This window comes from Thunnus albacares, chromosome 16 (genome assembly GCF_914725855.1).
Source record: "Thunnus albacares chromosome 16, fThuAlb1.1, whole genome shotgun sequence".
Classification (NCBI taxonomy): Eukaryota; Metazoa; Chordata; class Actinopteri; order Scombriformes; family Scombridae; genus Thunnus; species Thunnus albacares.
The window spans coordinates 5,043,277-5,063,502 of record NC_058121.1 but is presented as its reverse complement, the minus strand read 5'-3'; the positions used below and the strand labels follow the sequence as shown (position 1 = coordinate 5,063,502).

The window sequence follows — 20,226 nt, the reverse complement described above, 5'->3', positions numbered from 1 at the left end:
AAAAAAAAAGGCACATCATTAAGTATCTCTAAAATACAGAGGATCAATCCTATGTAAATGTGATTCTAAACATATATGTGTGCTAATGAGGCTATCAAGCATTATTTTTATTCACCCATTTTAATTCTTTAACCAGGAAGTCTCTTGAGATACTCATTAAAGGGAGACTTGGCCAAAATTACAGTGAAGAATCATTAAAACCCAATTGATTTCCAACATTCAAAAATAACACTGAAATATTTGACACAAGAATGTGAAGAATGAAAGAATGAAAGAGATTAACTTAACCAGTTAAAGCACTTAACATTCTTCATGAAACATGTTTTGAATGGCTGGTATGAAGGCTAAATGTAGTTTGTCTCTAAATCATTATCTTGGCCCATTTTATATCTTTTTTATTCCTGATTATTAAAACAATACTAAGAAAAATATATAGTTGAACTGCATGTTTGCACTTTTTTTTTTTTTTTTTACCTTCACATACATATCTTTTTGCATTGTTTTTAATGTTACATATTTGTAATTATGTATATTTATGATCATAATAATCGGCACAACCTGATATTAGCTTTATGGAAAGAGCCGGAATGTACAGCCAGTATAAAATGGTGGAATCATTAACACCCTTCCCCCCACCCCACCAAAAAAGAAAAAAACCCTGTACAGTGTAATGCAGTACGGTTGACTTCATACAACTGTGTGGCATTAATTTCATGGGCACTTGAAATAAAGAGAGCAATTTGCATTGATAGCCCAATATCTGATCTCAGCATTCCATAAATTACTCTGTGATGTATTCCTTATGCAAAGGGGAAAGATAAACAAAACATTAAAACATACTATTGTTGAGAGAAAAGAGCAGAGATAAGTGGCACCCTACATTCTATTTGCATTCAGATATCACAGGTGTGGTGTGATCAATTCAATATATTTAAGTGTTGAGAAGTAACTAATAAAAAAAAAAAAATTGAAAACATGGCCTTCCTTGGCCTAACACACTTAATCTAGGTTTTTATCACACTGACGTTTTGGGCGGATAGAAAAATGTGACAACTACACACCAAGTTATGACAAATGTTTTGAGCTTTAATTGGTTGATTTTTAAGAGGTTACATAGTAGTAAACATACTGGTTATGCGCGTGAAATTTGATGAAATCATCCACTCGAGCCACATGTGCACCTCACCTTCACCCTTTCAGACTCCCGTTAGAAAATAAAAAGCTCACACCCTGCATTTTGAGTCTCCACAGCGACATGGAGAGCAAGCTCACACATTCTCACCATCACCATCATCATCATCAACATCCCCATCGTCAGCACAGTCCACAGCAGCACAATCTCCACTCTTCTTCAGTCAGTCTGGCATACTTTAAAAAGTCGTCAGTCCAGGGTTTGAGTCCCCCCTGTGTCAGGCCAGCTGGTGAGAGTTCACATCTAGCACCACAGTAGTTTTAATAATAACTGGCTTGGTGAAAACATAGTCCATCATTTGCTGCTGTCATGACGAAATCCTTTCTGAACGTTGATGAGTTTTTTGGTGGTGCTTTTCAGTCTCATTATTATTTTGCGAACGTTGAACTTTGAAGGAACTGAAAGAGTACATTATTTCTTCCTCATTTAAATCAAGTAATACAAGTAGACAGACTTCAAGTAGAGTATGGAGTATGCATATCTTACATCCCAGCCAGGTCATCTTGTCATGCCAAGCAGGGGGGAAAATATATCTGAATGCCCGTGAAAACATGAGATACAAAGAAAATGCTAACAAAAAGATGCTACAATAACATAATAAATCAAATTAAATGTAGAAAACATTACAACAAAATCAAATGTTAGTTAAACAGTTAAAGAAAGGACACAGAAAATACATGTCTGCCTCTCCAATAGAAAATAGAATTAGTGCATCATTACATTTTAATATCAACTACATACAGCATGTAGCAACATACAACTGCATGAAAAATGTTGTTGTTTTCTTTTTTTACTATTAGCACTGAAATGCTCAGACACTCATGTCTGATCAAAAACCACACCGACATGAAGCTCCAAAATGTATCAAGAACACTTCATCAAAGCTACATTTGTTGAGGTGAATGGGGCTAGCTAGCAGATATCTGAATGTGCATACTGGTAGAAGTATTTATTGTATACTGTCCATGAGTCCAACAGTGACAGAGCTTCCAAAGCGACGTATCTAAACCATTTTAGATATATGGCTTTGGTTCCACAGAAGCAGGCTAGGGCACTAAACACTGCCCCCTTCCTGTCCAGTCAATTGTTTGTTTTGGAGCTTTTATCCAAAAGCAAACAGTTCAAAGCAAAGCCATATATCATAATATTAGATACATATTATTGGATTATTTAAACATTTAATCCAATATTTGAGATATATGGCTTTGGTTCCAGAGCAACAGGTCAGCCCTCTAGTCTAATGCTGCCCCCTGCTGGTCTGGCAGAGTGGTTACAAGCTAAAATGCTAAGACCCGGAGAGGTGTTGTGCTCCAGGTACAGTACAGGCAGCTGGAGGAGGGTGGAAGAAATAAAAAAAGAGGGTTCATGGTTTAAGAAAAGGAACATGTAACAAGTTCAGGCACATGACTTCAGGGCCAATCCACACCTTGGAAAAATATCTGTGAATGTGGTCTCCATCGTTTATCTTTTAACAACCTCAAACCCCTTAAACCCCAAGAATAATACCAGTGTCATAGCTTATTTACTATTGTCTGTGTGAAATTTCCATTTTTACTTATGTTTTTTAAACACTAAAGGCAGATGAAACCTGCATAATTGGCACAAACAACAAAAAACACCGGTATTATCCTTTAAAGGTGAAGGCATTGGCCAGTTAAGATAAAGAAAGTGCTTACTATATTTTTCAGTAAATACATATTCAGTTCCTTTTCAGCCCAGTTTTTTTGAGCCTCATTGCTAAGGCTGAACATATTTAAGAAAAGTACTCCTCCTCGTAACACTCAGAAGGCTTTGATTACATTGAGCTTTGACCCTGTATCATGATGTAGAGGATGGATGAAGGAGTAATAGTGTTTACACACAAGACGGCAGAAGAGGGGGATTCGAGGGTAAAGAGGAGTAAAGTACCAGTAAAGATTTTAAAAGAGTCATTGCAGGAAGTAGATAACCTCATCTACAACACCCAGCTGAAATCATGTAACAAAGTGACATGATGACTCTATCAGATCAAACATCAACCCAAGCTTAATCTGCACAACACTAGATCTCAGTTAGACATTCTTTTTTAATCCTGTGCCGCTTCTCCTCTGTGTGTTTTCTTCCTTTCCTTCCGTTTCCTTCCTTTCTTCCTCCACTATAACAAGTCGGGGAGGTGGCTGTAGACCGAGTCCAGTAGCGTCTGGCTGGCCTCCTGACTCTTGACTCCTGCAATCTCAAAAAGCTGGTCCAGCTTGTCTTCGGCGGCCGGGATCTCCTCGATGACGTGCAGCTCCTCCGGGTTCAGGATGTGTAACATGTCGTCGAAGATGGGCTGCAGGTCGCAAGGGTCCAGACGCACTTGCCGGAGCACCGTGTCTTTCTTTTCTGGAGGGTGGACAGAGAGGGGGGAGATGATGGGCAACTGTTTACTGACGTGCTACAGTTAATGTTAAGACACTAATCAATATGTTTACATTAACAATGGATCAGATTACTCTGTGTAATGTAAAAGGGGCTCACTCATAGTGACAAACTTACAGAGAATCCATAAACTCTGCAGTTCCCCTGAGCTCTACAAAGCTTCTCGTTTTGGTTTTAAGGCTCGCAAACTCACTGTTTTGATTCAGTCTCACTGCTCTTGTCAGGATCATGCAACATGAAGCTGTTTACAGCTCATACATTATTTGATGCAACAAAATACAAAAAAAGGGTTTTCATTTAAGAGCAGTACCCAGAGTGGCCACAAGGGGGCAATCAAAGCCCACACATTCATATGTGAACTGAGTGCACTGTTGTCACATCATTTTCAGTAAGTGTGAGACACATTAGTGAGTGTCTGAATAATTTGTTAAGGGTGTGAAGAATGTGAAACTGCTGATACTGTATCTGCACAGGCCACTGTCAACAAACCACAGTCTTTTCCTCTGAGAATAAGGATGTGTCTTGGCTACGAGAGATACTTTGTCATAGGAAAAAATGTGGGATGTGGGAATGAATCTCCAGGGGAGATTTGGGATGCTTTTTTGAAAGAAACTGGGGATTTAAAAAATGTATGATGGCCTCTGGCAGACCTCAGCTGTTTTAAGGTTCTGGTGGATAACAACCTCACAACCTTAAATACTGCATTTGCTCTATTTGCCGAAATGAAACTCTAATATTATCTGAAAAACACCACAGACTGGCCTGGATGGTGAACATGATTATATTGTGTTATAAGTTTATTGATGCTGCGTTATAATATACCTGAGTATTTGAGTATGTTTGTTTTAATGTGTTACATTTTTCTTCAAGAGTTAGGGGCACTGACTTCTAAAAATTACACATTATAAAAATGTAGTGCTGCTCTCACATGGAAAGTTTTAAATATTATACATATAAATTAACAGACACAAGGCTTGAATTAGCCCTTTCTATTCTATTAACTACTATACACGCCATGGGGTAACACCAAACACAGGTGTTCCTTCAAGTTTTGGCAATGAGATGTTGGTGAAAGTTTGGGTAGAAACCTAGAAAGTGAGCATTGAGGGGTTTCTTTTATTTGTTTGTTTTTTTGGTCAAACTACTATTTTCAAGGTCAATAAACATTTTACAACGCACTGTAAGGATTTGTTCATGTGTAGAATCATATAATTAAATATGATTACAGCTATGTTATAATTTTACGTTTATGTTTCATGTCAGAAGTTATAATTGTTAATAAATACATTAATACATAGTTTATATCTGTTTATAACTACATTATAGTGTGTTATAAAGAATTTATTAAGTGCTTATATACTGCAGTGTGAGAAAATAGGTCATTACAACCATCTTATAATTAAAATGGTCAAAGGTTTAGAGGTTCAGTGAAAAGAAAATAGCATTTTCTATGTTCTTAACTTGTGTTGCTTTGGGTATTATTCTTTTTTACACTTTACGTTTCAAAATATGCATTTTTTTCACTGTTTTCGATTTCATCTAACGCCAAACCTTTTAATTTCCTGTAAAACATTCAAGTGCTTGTGCTTGTATAGAGAAACTTCCTGGAAACCTCCAATCAGACAAGATTTTGGGCAACTTAGCTAACCCCTCCCATCATATAAGACTTGCCCATTGCGTTGTAGGTTGCTAGCTAGCAGCAGCAGCAGTCAAGTACTTCTAAGATAAGCAGCTAACCCTAACCCACTAACTTCTTCTGCTGAATACATTTTGGCATTTATTTCTGCCACTGACAAAAGATGTCTCAGTGACCCAGTGACCTGTTGATGTACTGAGGCGTTTTTCCTCTCACCTTTGGTAATGAACGAGCCATTCCTGCTGAGGGCGGAGTCTTTGCTAGAGGTGGAGTCACAGCGGAGCAGGGGCTCTGATTCGTCGGGGAAGAAGCCTTTGGTGCGGTCCACCGGTGACTGCTCCACGCCCACACCGCTGCCCCCGCCCACGCTACCATTATGGCTGCTGCTGCCGACGCTGCTGGGAGACTCTAGCGGCTTGTGAATGGGACTGAGGCTTTGGCTTACATTCACTGAGGTCATCAGCTGGTTGATGTCAAACTGTAGGAAGAGAGGGATAAAAGGGGGAAGAGTGAGAAACCAAAGCTTACACACACACACACACACACAAACAATGGTTGCTATTTGCTGCCCACAGAGCACATGAACTCTTGTCCCACATCCATCCTGTATCTCTCCATCTCTCTGTATTTAATCTCTTTTCCCCTCCTTTTTCTCTCCATCTTCTCCTGAGCCTGAGACACAGAACATGTGGTGAACATGAACTAAATTCACATAAAACTAAATGAACACAATAACCAGCAAATGTTTACATGCCAGGTTTTAGAAATAGAAAACGTGGATATATGATTGGACAGTATGTGGAAGATATCACATATAAAATGACTTGCATGCCTGCCTGAACTACTGCAAGACTCACTTTCTTAAGCAGTCATTTTTCTTAAAGGGGCACTCCATAAATTTTACATGAAGTTCAGTTCACTCATCATGGGGAGTACCAATCAGCCCATGAAAACAAGTGAATAATGTCTTCTGTGACTCAGAAAGGAGTTTTGTCAAGTCTGAGAACATAACCCTGCTGATGACATAGTGACATCATCGGGGTTATCTGAGCTCAGGCTTGGGGACTACAAATATATAACAGAAAGCCTGCATTCCTTCACTAATCTTCTATTTCTGTCTTTGACCTCTCATTTCTAATTTTGTATGTATTCCAAAGATATAATTCCCTACAGGGACAAAGGGGACAAGTCCCTCTCACGATTCAATTATTATATAATTTTATTATTCTGATAACAAGATGCTACAATACAACATCGATCAAAGCTAAGGCAGCAAATGGAAGTGTTCCTGAAAAGAGGACTAAGAGTGATAGTAACTAAATTATCACTGTATTTTAGTGTTTGCATGTTGTAATTGCATGTTGTAATTATTTCATATAGTGTAGTTAAAATTGTAGTATATCTCAGTCTCAGTTCTCTATTGATTTAAACTAAATGTCATTTTCAGTAATATTACTGATACAGAAATTTAGGCAACATTTCTATCTTTCCTTTTCCTTCTTTTTCCATCATCAACAATCCCTCTTTCCCTCTGTTTCTTCCTCTCAGTCCCATTTTGTTTCAGTTTCTCCCCCTATCTCCTCATCTTCATCTGTCTCTTTCTCTCTCTCCCTCCTCTATCATTGCAACCCCCTGCTCCACTGCTCTCCCTCCCTCCCTCCCTCTCTGTCTCTCTTTGGTGTGGTAATGAACCTGTGGTTTGAACCAGTAGTGACTGGTTTGGGGATGAGATCATGAGAGCACATCTTGTTTTTCCCAGCGTGAGCCCAGTCAGGCCTAAAGGTCGCAGCACCAGAGAGGTCATTTCATTCATGGAAAGTGCAACTGGGGGAAAAAACAGACTGAACAAGCAAACAAATCCCCCCCTCACCACCACCACCACCACAAGGAAATTCAACTGGGCTGAAAACTTTTCCTTTTATGAAAATCCATCTTCATGCAGTGGAGGATTCAATCTTTTATGATGGATTTCTGCTCTGTTCAGTATCAGGCCCTGATGAATGAGCTGTAACAGGACGTGACACAGAAACACCAGCACTGTTCTCTTTCTCTTGTGTTTTCTTTCTTTATTCCATAACGTCTGGGTCACTGGGCTGCAGTGTGACACGACTAACGTGATTCTGACAGAACAAACACGCTCTGTCCGGCTTACAAAGGCATGCATGCACACACGCACAGAGGCACGTGGACACATATACACACACTGTGGCAAAGACACGCTGACATTCACACAACAGCAGATGCAACTAGAACAAATTATTTTTGAGAGCAGATGCGGAAAAAGAAAAACACACAGTCCCACAAGGGATGAAAAATTCAGCAACCTCTAGGGACAGGAAGTCAGTGGAGTACATAAGACACGCTCGGAAAAATCACACAATCTGATATTCTGCTTTGTGGCACAGATCTGAACTTCTCAGTGCTGCTGATTCTTAACCATTCCCACTTACACAACATATAAATGTGCTTTTAAAATGCATCCTTTTTGGTTACTTTAGTCTTAAATCCATACCTAAAATTTTCAATTTCATCAAGAACAGCCTGCACAGGTTCATTTGTGATGCACTTCTCTTCTCACTTGACTAGTGTGTCAATATTTTTTTTTTAATTGAAAGAAAGAACACAGCCTCATACCTTTTCTTACCACAGATAAGAAAAAAACAAATCAACTTAGAACCACATGTACATATTCAGCTCTCTGGAGCAAAAAAAAAAGGACAGCAAACAAATAATCAAAACAACCTGTGATCATTTGTGGTAAAAGCTGACTGAGCATGCTTGCACATTTCCAGTAATACCTTGCTTCACATTCCTCCAGTTCAGAACATTCAGCTTGCCAGGATATTCCCAGTCCCTCTTAGCTACTGGAAGCCCTGATCAACAGCCAGAGCACACTATAAATAGTTTTCACTGGCACCTCTTTCTTTTAAAGAAATTGTCCCTGAGTAAACAAGAAATAGTTTGGAGAAAGACAAGTTGTTGATGGATTTATCAAATGTCATTTTAAAAGCTGTGAGCATTACACATGTAATTCCATCCACCTACAGTTTACTACGCTGCAGGCAAGAAATCTCAAAGATTGATACAGTATTTCAAAACCTGAGCAAATAAAAGCAAAACAATGTGCATCAATAACAAGAGGTAAATGAGAAAGTGTGTTTTGGGGTTTTGTTGGGTGAACTGACTCTTTAATATAATGTTTTTGATCATTTTTGCGGCAATCTTCATCTGTAGGACCTTTCATTTGTGTGACTGTTTCTTCATAATTGTCAAGAAATGGGTTCAGCAGTGTGCAGGTTGTATGGCTGTGATTAAACTGACAGTGTAATCACACTAAATTACACTGCATTGACAAACGCTGCCAGCCCACTGCTAGTGCGTCCCTTCACTACATAACCACTGCCCACCCAGGTAGAGCACTTTGTGTACGTCTGCCAGTCTGTCTGAAAGCACTTCTAACCACATGGAATCTGATTCCCCTTCGTTGGCAGCCACGAACAGCTCAGAGCTGAACTGCTGGGGAAGGAGACTGAGCACAGAGGTCACTGTGAGGAAGAACAGTACTGCTGTTCCAGAAAGCTCCCAGGATGGTGTGTGTGTGTGTGTGTGTGAGAGAGAGAGAGAGAGAGAGAAAAGGATCAGGCCGAGTGAGTCGCTGACTTCTCCTGTCAGCACAACACAAGAGCCACACACACACTAGGCACACAGCCCAACACTCATATGTACACACACACATACAAAGTGAGCCAGTTAGCGTTGCTGGCAGAGTTGGCAGTTTGCAGCAGTATGAAGGGCACAGGGGACGGGCACGCACACACACACACACACACACACACACACACACACACACACACACACACACACACACACACACACACACACACACACATGCACACACGCTGGGGATAGTTTGATTAATTAGATCAAAAATGTTACAGCGAACAATCTCACTCAGCTGTAATTACTCCCAAAACAGATGAGCTATTAACTAAAGATGCAGCTAAGAGAGGAACTGGCTGTAAAGACACTCCTACGATGTCACTCTACATTCAGTCTTCACCACTAATTCATCTATGACATTTAAAGTAGATCTTCAATGGGCAAGCCTGCTCTCAGGCTGCATTAATGTCAAACACACTCACAATCATATGTAGATAATCTCTCTGAATTACCTTTAAAAGAATCAGTGCTGTTTCTGGGAAATTGTTGTCCTTTTCTCCAGAATGTAATGGATGTGGTTTGTTTGTTTTTTTTTAAACAAACAATCTTATCTTATGGGCCTTGTTATGGAAGGGACTGTAAGTTGTCTAATGGGACCTGAGTCATAAACACCCAATTAAGGCAGAAATTGCATTTGATTATGCATCATTGTGTATATTGCAGCCCTCGTGTGTGTTTTTTTTATGCATTTTGTTGTTCACAGAAGTAGAAAGAAAAGAGGAGAGAAAGCACAAACAGAAGAAGCCAAAGTGCAGAAAAGATAAATGGATTTTTTCTGGGAATCAGTGAAAACCAAAAACCATGTTCTCACAAAATATAACTCTTGAGCGTTAAGTAACCAGAGGCAACACACTGCACTTCAATATGTGTCCTTTAAATGCACCATCCTGGCTTTTCTGCCTCAATTTTCCCTACATGTAAGACAGAAAGTCAAAAGAATCGTAGTTAAATACTAGTTTAACTAAATAATCCCAACTCATGGTCCAACTTGTTTTTTATGTTAGCAGATGGAGCTTTTAAAAAATAAACATTCATATGTAATGTTTATAGTCAGCATGAGCAGAAATTCTAAAAGGTCTATAAATGAAGTTGCTTGCATGTGAACAAATCATCTCCAGCCACTAATGGAGACAATGTAATACAGGTGAAAGCTCTGGAAAACTCTAGTACTGCAAGAGGACCTTGAGTTATGATTGATTTGTCAGACTCTAAAAATCTTAATATCATGGTGTAAGATATGTTTAAGATGAACCCTCTTTACACTCTTTAACTTACAGCATTCCAGCTTATACTGTATGCCTACTTTTGGTGCAGTGCATGCTGGGAAAAACTCCATCACCCTTTGACCTCTTAAAGAACATAATTCTATATGGAAATTGACTCAATTAATGAGGTTTGTTTGACTGTTCTGCAGTGTCATCATGTGTGTCAACTGTGTCTCAAGCAGAAGATGCTGCTGTTAGTACTTTATAGTTTTGGCTATCGTTTATAGTGGTTATGATAACAGTGTACTCATTATTACTGAAATCTGAGAACACGAAAACCATGGGGCAATGAGCACCAGTAGTGAGACAATCCCACCACAAAACTGCACCCAATATGTTGTTGCTATAGTATATCCTGCACAGGATAACTGTGTTTACACACTGTTCATGCCAGACTTTGCTTCAAAGATTTTGCTGCTTTACCAGATCTCAATTAACTTAATGCAACTTGGTGGACATAGATGTTGACCACCCTATAGCAATAAGACCCAAGTTATATTAAACCTATATCATCCTTTAATGTCTGACACAGCGGTCGAGTGGAGCCATTAAGTTTGTGTGTATTTTCTTCCAGGAAGAATGAAGCGCCAGCCATCTCGCTGCTTCCCCGCAGCTAAACAGACTCATAACTCAGGAGTTGACAGCCTTCAGCTGTTGGTCACGGGCCATCTTCAGAGTCTAATTAGCCAGGCAGTTCTTGTTCCAAAACAGAGTGAAATTAACTTTTGAGAGCCAAAATTCTCAGCACTTGGCCAAGTAATCGTTGAGTCATTGGTACTGATCAGCAATCCAATCACCAGGCTGCAGCAGCATTTTTGTTATTTAATGTTCTGGACTAATAAGAATGCTATGGCCCTTTCAGAAACACCATATGTCACAGACTGTCGCTCACAGGTAAAACACCTCGTCAACACAAGTCAATAGGCCTCTCTCAGTACAGAGAACACCAAGTTCAAACTCGCATAAACTTGACAGTCCAAACTCAAGAAGTGGAGAATGCAGTACACTTTATTTGCAAATGGGACAACAGCATTTTGATGACCATGACCACCAGCTCAGTTAAACTCAGGTCAGAAAGTAAACCAGACACCTCTGACTCAGGTGCTTATTTGCAGTTCTAAAATAAAATGTAGGTAAAGACAGCCACAGTGAGGCTAAGCTAAATAGCTCTGAACTAGGATTATTTGTGTATCTAGCAACTGAAAAAAGGACAATTAGCTTTTCAGTGTGAGCCACGCACATTTAATTGAAAATGAATCTGAAAGAACTTAAGAGGAAACTTAAATAGAGGACCTAAATAACATTTGGGTAATGCAAACAGGATTTGGATTTAAAACAGCAAAGTGAGATCAAAATTAGTTCTATGTGAAAATGAAACAACTGATTTTTTAATTTGATTGTACATATTGCATTTTGTTGGCAAGGTGCCATGGTATAAGCAGGATCATACACCCCGACTTTATAAGTTCCAACAGTGGCGGTTTGTTAATGTGAAATAATTATTAAATTAAAAATAGTTTACTCCTCCAGTTTGTTTGGTAGTCTGCCAGCATTCATTAAAAACTGGTTCCAAATTGTATATGGTCAATTTCTGTGTGAATACATGTATGTCCTGGGTGAAGGGCACCGGCCAAATGAGAGTGTATTTAAAGGTGCTTTCATTATGCTAATGTGTCTCCTTGTGTCTCTTCCTCACGTCTTTTCAATTAATTAACACTTTACACTGTTACTTAATAATTTATATTAAGTAGTGATACCTGGAAGGAAAACACCTGATACCTGCTCCTATTTTTATTATTTGATTATAGATCTATAGCAGCGTCTGTCTGTCACAGAATAAGACACAAATAGACCACTTAAACCTGTTAATTACTGAAAGAACAGAACAGACGAGCAATAAAAACAGCTGTAGCCTGCAGAGTATGTTTAAATAAAATGTTGCTTATTTAGTTTGTGAAAGTCTGACGTGCTTTCCAGGCTCAGGATGATTTTATAGGAGATGCAGCTGTGCAGCGTCATATTTTCCTGAAAGAGCTGAGACGTCCTGAAACGGAGAGAAGAAAGGAGAAGCCTGTTGGCTCATGAAGACAATAATACAGTTACAAGAGTTTTGTGATTGATTCATGAGTCAGTAATTTTGATTTTATGAATAAATATGATCAGCTGCTGTTGGTGCTTTCATTCCTGTGCCACAGGTAGTTTTGCTGATCTGCTGTATTACAACAACAGCCCGACTGTTTACTGTTCCGTCAGATCAGCTGACCAATCAATAAACACATTCAATCCAAGGGTTGCTGTTGTCAGGTAAAAAACTTCCACATAGGATATACCCGTCGTTCCTCGCTCTAAGCTCGTCCGGGAGCCTCCTCTCTCCTTGTGTCCTCTGAGGTGCATTTAAGGGATTGGAAGTTCCTCCTTGACAGTGGAGGGAAAACGATTTCTGGGTCACAGGAGAAGAGAGGACGCGAGGAAGCATAAATTAGCCTAATGAAAAGCACCCAAAGTCCTTCAACTTTTGGCAAGCAGGTGACCTGAGGCTGCTCTCTGATTGGTTGCCTTCAGATTTTCCACAGTGAATTGGTATTGTTTTCATGTTTTTTAATCTAATGTGATTGGACAATCCTCAACGCCTGTCGCTCATGTTCATAGCCGACATTAATATAAGTACAGATGCACATGCTTGACTGTCACTCCTGCTCTTCAGCTAGCTGAGTGGTACTTTCAGAAGATGGTAACTTGAAGTGGAATCGTAAAATAGCATCATCAATGAAAACAAGTGAACTCGGAAGGCTAGTTATTTCCTTTGTAAGGCAACTGAAATAAATAAATATGCAGTATGTGGTTAATTGTCTTTGCAATCATATTTGGATATGTCTCCTCTCCTTTCCTCCTTACTCCTATCTTTTTGTTTCCTTCTCTCCTCTCCTCTCCTCTCCTCTCCTCTCCTCTCCTCTCCTCTCCTCTCCTCTCCTCTCCTCTCCTCTCCTCTCCTCTCCTCCTGTATCAGCAGCTCTTCTGTTAGCAGCAGCATTCAGGCTCCAAGGGCTCTTGGGGGAGACAGGCTTTATGATGCCACCAGAGCAATTAGCTGCAGGCTCTATTAAAGTCCCCCCTCCCTTCATGCCCCGCACTTAAATCACACTCTGCCAGCCATCTTTGAGGTGATATGACTCCCTCTTACTCCTCTTTCCATCCCACCTCTGTCGTGTTCAGCTGAAGCAGGACAAGACTTAATTTTTATTCTCTGAGAGTTTCCACTCTGAGAAAGACTGTGACTTCATTAGTGAACATCACTCAAAGGTCAACCTGATGAACTTCTACTTCCTGAGTGTAAAAGTGTTGATTTAGATCTAGTTCAGGATGATTTTATTCTTAAAAAACTGCAGAATTTGTTCTGATGAGATGCAGTTTGACAGTTTGATTGAGTCCCTTTTGATTGTAAAAGTAATCAAAGTTGCTCCGCTTGGTTCCTCCACTCATTGTGCGTGTGTTTGCGCGTGTGTATGTGCTTGTGTAATGTGAATTCATGCATTCAGTTATCAGTGCCCTTTTTTTCACTTGAGCACCTGCCCCCCCAAAATGTGCCTGTCCCTGACATTCACTACTTTGACTTTTAACATTATAACTGTTGACTTGAACATCATTAACTTACCTGTGATGAAGTCTTTGGCAAAGATGTATCCCACAGTTTATCATTTTCATCTGATCTGCAGATGGCCTGAAGCCACAGATCTCTTCTTTTACTGTCCTTCACTCTTTGGGGAAGTTCAGGAACTCGTAAACCGGGGTTTTATTTATTGTTTGATGTGCAATATGCAACACAGCAGCTTTTAGGCATGTTGCCACTAGTTTTTCCAATTTGGCACTGGCACTTTACAATGCCTGTTTTCACCCAAAAGGGGGTGTGGTTGTTCTGACGACTGGGAAGTGATGTATGCCTGCTCTCATATATTAGAAAGCACAACGAAGAGGTAATAAAATATCGACCCATCCTGTCCAGAATAAAACACTGTATGAAATTTTGTGGCGCCTGAGAGTTGGCTTTGCATGGCCATGATGAGAGTGAGAGCTCCAATAACCTTGAGATATTCTGTGGGTTGGTGGATTTTGTTGCCTCCCTTGATGGAATGTTGAAAGAGCACCTTGAGAACTCCACTGTATTTAAGGGAACTTTGCAGAACGAGCTACTGGACTATATGTTGTCTGTTGTGAGGGAACACGTCATCAAAGAAGCCCAGAGCAGTGATATTTTTATCAATCCAGGCAGATGAGACAATAGATATTGCACAGTGCCTGCTGGTGCTTGTAACTGTGCTGCATTGATGACAAAAACAAGGTGCAGGAAAGATTTTTTCTTTTTTTTCATCCCTCTGCAGTCAGCTACGGCTGAGTCCATTGATACGGCACTAAAAGAGCATCTTGCTGCCATCTTTCCTGAGGACCTTTTGTTCTTTGCTGAAGAAAAATACAATTTGTATGATTAAAAATATGATGCACATTTGTGGGAACATTAGCTTTCTGTATTCAGACTGTGTCAGGGTGCATGTGACAGAGAAGCTGAGATAATGTTGCTTCTCTTGGTGCATGTGCAAATCTTCACCTGACCTTCACATCCGCTGATATCTTGTGTTTGGGATTCTCCTCCCCTCATCTCTTAACACTGTGAAAAGGTTTTCCTGTTTCTTCATCTTATTCAGCAATGACGTATGTGTAAAAGTTTAGCAAATAAGTTGTTTGTATGATGTTCATTATTATAACACAACCTTAGAGGAGAGTCATAATATGGCTAAAACCATCTGTTATTTCTTGAGCTCCTCTTTGTTTGTTACATGGTATAAAACAATATGTAATCCTATTTAGAATGCTTTATTATCTTCTCTGCACAGGGACACACTGTTGCATCTCTACTGAGCTGTTTGCATTCTGTTGTAAAATAAAGTCTCATTTAGAAATCAGTTATATTCCTTACTACCAGTTATTCAGATCTACTGAGCATTAGAAATCTGAAATAGTTCATCACCCTCAAACCTGAAAGGAGAATTTCCATATTTTCTATGAAGATGTGCTCAGACGCTTGTAATATTAGATGGAGAGTTGTTACTTACATCAGATATATGATCAACCGAGGGAATTTTATGTCAAGATATTTTTAACTTCAGGATTCTTTGCTACAAGACTTAAGCAATAATCTTCAGCAACCACATATTCACATTTTGTCCAGCAGATGGCAGCAGAAGGCTCTATAAATTACATTAGAGTTAGCTAATATTTTCCTACTTTTTTATGAATAGGTAGAATATAACAATGGCAGTAAAAATGACTTTAGTAGTTTCATATATAGAAATGGAACTGTTGCCTGGTGGTAACTTTAGGTGATGGAGGTGAAATGAGTATTTTGTCACCTCTATTTTTTTATTCTTCTCTCTGAAGGTCTTTGATACCATACTGGGACACACCAGGGAATGCTTCTCCTTCACAAACCACCCTGTCAGTGCCACCTGGCTGCAGGGGGCACAGGTTTGACCAGTACAAGACTACATAGATGCACTGAGCAACACTTTGAAGGCCTTTCCAGTGCTCAATAGAAGCAGGCTGAAGACAGAGCTTAGTCTCATCTACAGCAAGGGAGAGTTCAAAGCCTGACGTGATGCTGTGAACCTATTATTTATGGAGAATAATCTTGAAGAAGTCTTTTCAGAGACTGCCACTCTCCTAAAGATCTTCGTCACCACACCCATGACCACAGCAGAAGATGACTGACTTTAACCAGAAAAACATTGAGAAATTTGCAGGCCAGAAGGAAAGGAGGGCAAAATTTATGTTCAAGTAATGCTACTGGCCAGTGTTGAGGCAACATTACAGTGTGTTTGTGAATCAGTTTGAAGTTATGGCTGTTTTTTTTCTCTTTAGAGGTACATATATTAGATCTGCAGCACAGTTGCAGCATGTGTACAGTATCTACATGTATCAACACCAGTTTTGAGACATTTATAAGATATTACTTAGTGACAACATCTGGGAATAGGGAATAGGGAGGTTTCTACTTCAGAAAACAAGTCTAAATTGTGCAGACTGCAGCAACTAAACTCATAACAAATAAAACACATCAACTTAATGTATTTACTTTGGCTGCCACTTTGTTTTAGAATTGATTTTAACATAATACTCATTACTTTTAAAGCACTTTATGGCCTGGCCCCAAATTACATCTCTGAGTTACTCTGCCCTGATCAACCTGCTGAAGTCCGACGGCCTGCTGTTCCTTCCAGCAGTAAGATTTAAGAAGGTTTAAGACTAAAGGCGGCAGAGCTTTTGCTGTTAGGGCACATCAAGCCTGGAATAATCTGAGTGACCAACTCAGCCTTTTCTTCCTCTTTTACATCTCTTCTGATAACCTACTTTTATCTAACATCTTTCTTATCATTTTATTTTAACTTATAAATACTGTATGTGTACATGGGTCTGTGTGTGTGTGTGTGTGTGTATATACACGTATTTGTGTAAGTGCAGGTAGTTGGTAGTTTGCATATCTATATGTATGTATGCATATGTTCTTAGGTTTTTAAAGGGTTGTTCTTGTTTTGATATTATTTGTAACTAATAATATTTTTCTCTGTATTTTTTGTCCTTTTTCCTCATTTTGTTTTCACTACTTGATCTAAATTTTTATTGTTCACTTGTTTTTTTCTTACTATTTGTTTGTTTGTTTGATATTTGCCTTTAGCAAAGCCCATGTAATCTGCAATTTTAATAAGTGCTATGTAAATAAATATATTTTAACATTATATAATAAAAATACTACAACCTTACTCTTATATTATGCTTTATTTTATAGCAAACAAATCAGGATGAGTGCTTATCCCTTTAGGAGTAGCAAAAGTTAAAATTTCAATTACAGAACCTCTGGGGTTTTTTGTTTATTTGTTTGTTTGTTTTTGTTTTTTGTTTTTTTTTGCTGAGCTATGGAGTGCTGCTGAAACTAGGTTCTCTGCACATCTTCCAGCAAAATGCAGCTGAATCCAAAGAACAAAAAGGACTGGAGCACACTGATTAATTCACAGCCTTTAATTGTGCAAACAGACTAACGTTTCAACACTTCTGTGTCTTCATCAGAGTCAGAGTGCAGCTTTTACTATGAACTACACTATGAACACTAGTACTGTGAAGCGCTGCTTCAGTTTGTTTGCCCCCACAAAAAAAAAAAAAAACCTAATGTTGTTCAGGTGTCACTAAATGTATCTGGGATTTCACAGAAACATCAGTACTGATGTTCTCTTTGTTGCCCACAGCTGGCTGTGTGTCACAGCTGGCTGCATCACACAGCAGCTGAAACAATGTACAACTGAAGATTTCGGCCTTGATATCATTCAATATCAATTCAATATCATTCAATGCCTCACGAGCTTGAAGATTTGAAGAGAAAGAGAGAGAGAGAGAGGCGAGAGAGAGAGGTGTGAGTGAGTGAATGAGTGAGTGAGAGTGCACTTCAGTTAGCACCAACTCTCTGAAGAAGCTAATAATTTCTCTCTAACTGTGTGTGGCTATTTGGCGCTGGTCTTTGTGAATTGGGCTGTTTTTGCTATGAGGCTGATTTGCATAGAAAGAGGCCATGAGTGCCAAATGCATGCATATTATCTAAATTACATATGTACAAACAGCAAAGGAGCACTGAGATGCTATTTGCATGGCAGCGCAGTTTGGGGTGCATTTCACCCTTTGCGGGTGCTTTATGAATTACACAGATTTTTTTTGTCTCATTTGCACAGGTTTAGCCGCCACAAAGGCCGCACAATCCTTTTGTGAATTCGTCTTTCTGAATTTTCTGAAAGCTCTGATATGTCTGAGTTGGCGCATCATGCCTAAAAATCTGCAAATAAGGACGTATGTCTTATGTCAGCCAAAGTCTGTCGATCATGGTGATCCGGTTTGTCTGAATCTACCTTCTACTACGTTCAAAGTTAATATTGTCACTCCCCACCCCCTGCTTTGCTGAGCATGATGCTTCCTTATGGGAAGTGAAGAGGTCAGAGCGTAGATGCCAAATATCAGTGCTGTACACTCAGATAAAAATCCATTCCACATGAGTTTGTTGACTGAAATATCGATAGTGAAAAGGGTCACGAAGCGAGCAGCGTTGACCCTTCCACACCAACATCATGTGCAACTTTTTCAGAACCGTTTCTGTTGTGTGAACGGATGATCATTTCTTTGCCCCTTTTATTCCGTCTCTGACTGTACAGACACATGAAATCCTACTTTGTGTCGAGAAAACAGGAAAGCCAGAGCAGCAAAAATCGCCATCTTTCCCCTTCGCTGATTCCTTCTGTTTTTCACTCCTCCCTCAGGATGGCAGCTCCGTCTGCTGCAGGCTCTGACATGATGCATTCATTAGCCACACACAGGAGAGTTATCGAAATGAAACAGCATGGCTGCTCTTTAATCACTTACTTGTACATACTGATGCCAAGGCCAGAGAAGCAGGCAGGCACAGCAGTATCTCTATTAAAAAACCATTTTATGCATGAATAACACATGCATTAACCCTCATTTTTTTGAGTTAACTGAAGTTTGACTAGAATCTCATGAGTTTTGTTACTTGAAAATAAGATCTGTCAACTTCCTGTCAATGATTCAGAATGTCTTTTGCAGTTTTCAAATAGTTATTGCATACACTACATATGATAGCAGGGTCCAACATGTGGCTTACATGTGGATACAGATCCATATGATGTGACTAGGATGCTTTATAGCTCACAGTGCGTCCGAACAGAAAACAGATTGAGAAGAAAGGGGATCACATCACTCTTCTCTCTGTTCTCCACTCTCATGAAGCAGCTGACATAAAAATAGAAACATCCATCAGACAGCTGACGCTCAGTTGTTCCGATGGGAATAGCGTCGATACTGTGAATGTTTGTTTCCCCACTGTGTTTCCAATGCTCAATGTTATTGCTTTTATGTAACGTTCACATTGGCATACTTCCTGTAAGTAAGTCACATTGACCGGGAATGTGTGAGAACATACAAAGCATTGATTGACACTGACCTTTATAAAAGCGAGTATACTGAAGTTTTGCACATATCTCTTGTCTTTTTCAGTTGAAACCTCTTTTGTTCAGGCACTCTGGATAGTCCAATTACCCCATTTACATTACAGATACCTATCCCATATCAAAAAAGTGTGAATGCAACCTCCTTCTCTTTAAGACACATAAGTTAGCTTTGAAATCAAACTGAAAATCTCTGTGTCTCATTAAACCAAAAGGAAAAAGTGGCGCCAGCTATTTCAACATGCAGTCATACTGTATAAAATGTGTAGCGTGCTGTTGTAGCATTTATCTGATCCCTGATCAGTGTAACCACTGAATGAACTGTGTGTGACAGGGGAGTGACGTAAGCGAGAGCCGGGAAGACAACAAAACATTTGTCTTGCTCCTAGTCCATCCGTGCCAGTCATCCATGTGTTTATGTAGTCTACAAATAGTAGTTAGCTAGCTAGCTTAAGTGTTGTTGTTGTAACTAAACTGATAAAGTACATTAGTCATACTTCTTCTGGCATTTGTGACAGCTTTAGCTACATTACATTCTGTCCTTAAGTTCTGTATATAAAAGATCATATTAAGACAACCAAACATAAGCAGTGGTTTCCCTGAGAGCTGAGAGCTCCAGAAAAAAAACTCTAACTAAGAAGAAAGTGTAAAATACCCGGCAATGTTCTTAAAGGTATCTATCTTTAAATGCTCTTTCTTGGTTTTTGTTATCATTAACAAGATGCAATTGTGATTTAATGTTTTGACATTTTAATCTTTGTAAACTTGTGACCAGCTCGTGACATAGCATTGTGAAGATGTAAGTTAAAGTTATTTTTATGTTATAGCCTATAAAGTTATTTATAGGCCACAAAGAGATTTGTAGCATGTTTTGTTAAAAAAAAAAAGCTGGCAGAGAATGTGTCACAATCGGCCATTTAGCCGGCAGCTTGCGCTTGTGCACACTGATAAACACATTGGTGG

The 20,226-nt window shown here is 39.3% G+C and overlaps 1 protein-coding gene across 1 annotated transcript in view; it reads right to left on the bottom strand.

The window, feature by feature from the left end:
- Positions 1–1,065: 1,065 nt before the first annotated feature.
- The window catches only part of tnfrsf21 (tumor necrosis factor receptor superfamily, member 21), a 58,318-nt gene continuing 39,157 nt past the window's right edge, over positions 1,066–20,226 (bottom strand). Inside the window, exons 5-6 of the mRNA XM_044376931.1 lie at positions 5,445–5,706; positions 1,066–3,556 (exon numbers count right to left, since the gene is read on the bottom strand). Of these exons, the coding sequence (XP_044232866.1) occupies positions 3,327–3,556; positions 5,445–5,706 (492 nt within the window). The 3' untranslated portion in view covers positions 1,066–3,326. The remainder of the gene's footprint in view (positions 3,557–5,444; positions 5,707–20,226) is intronic.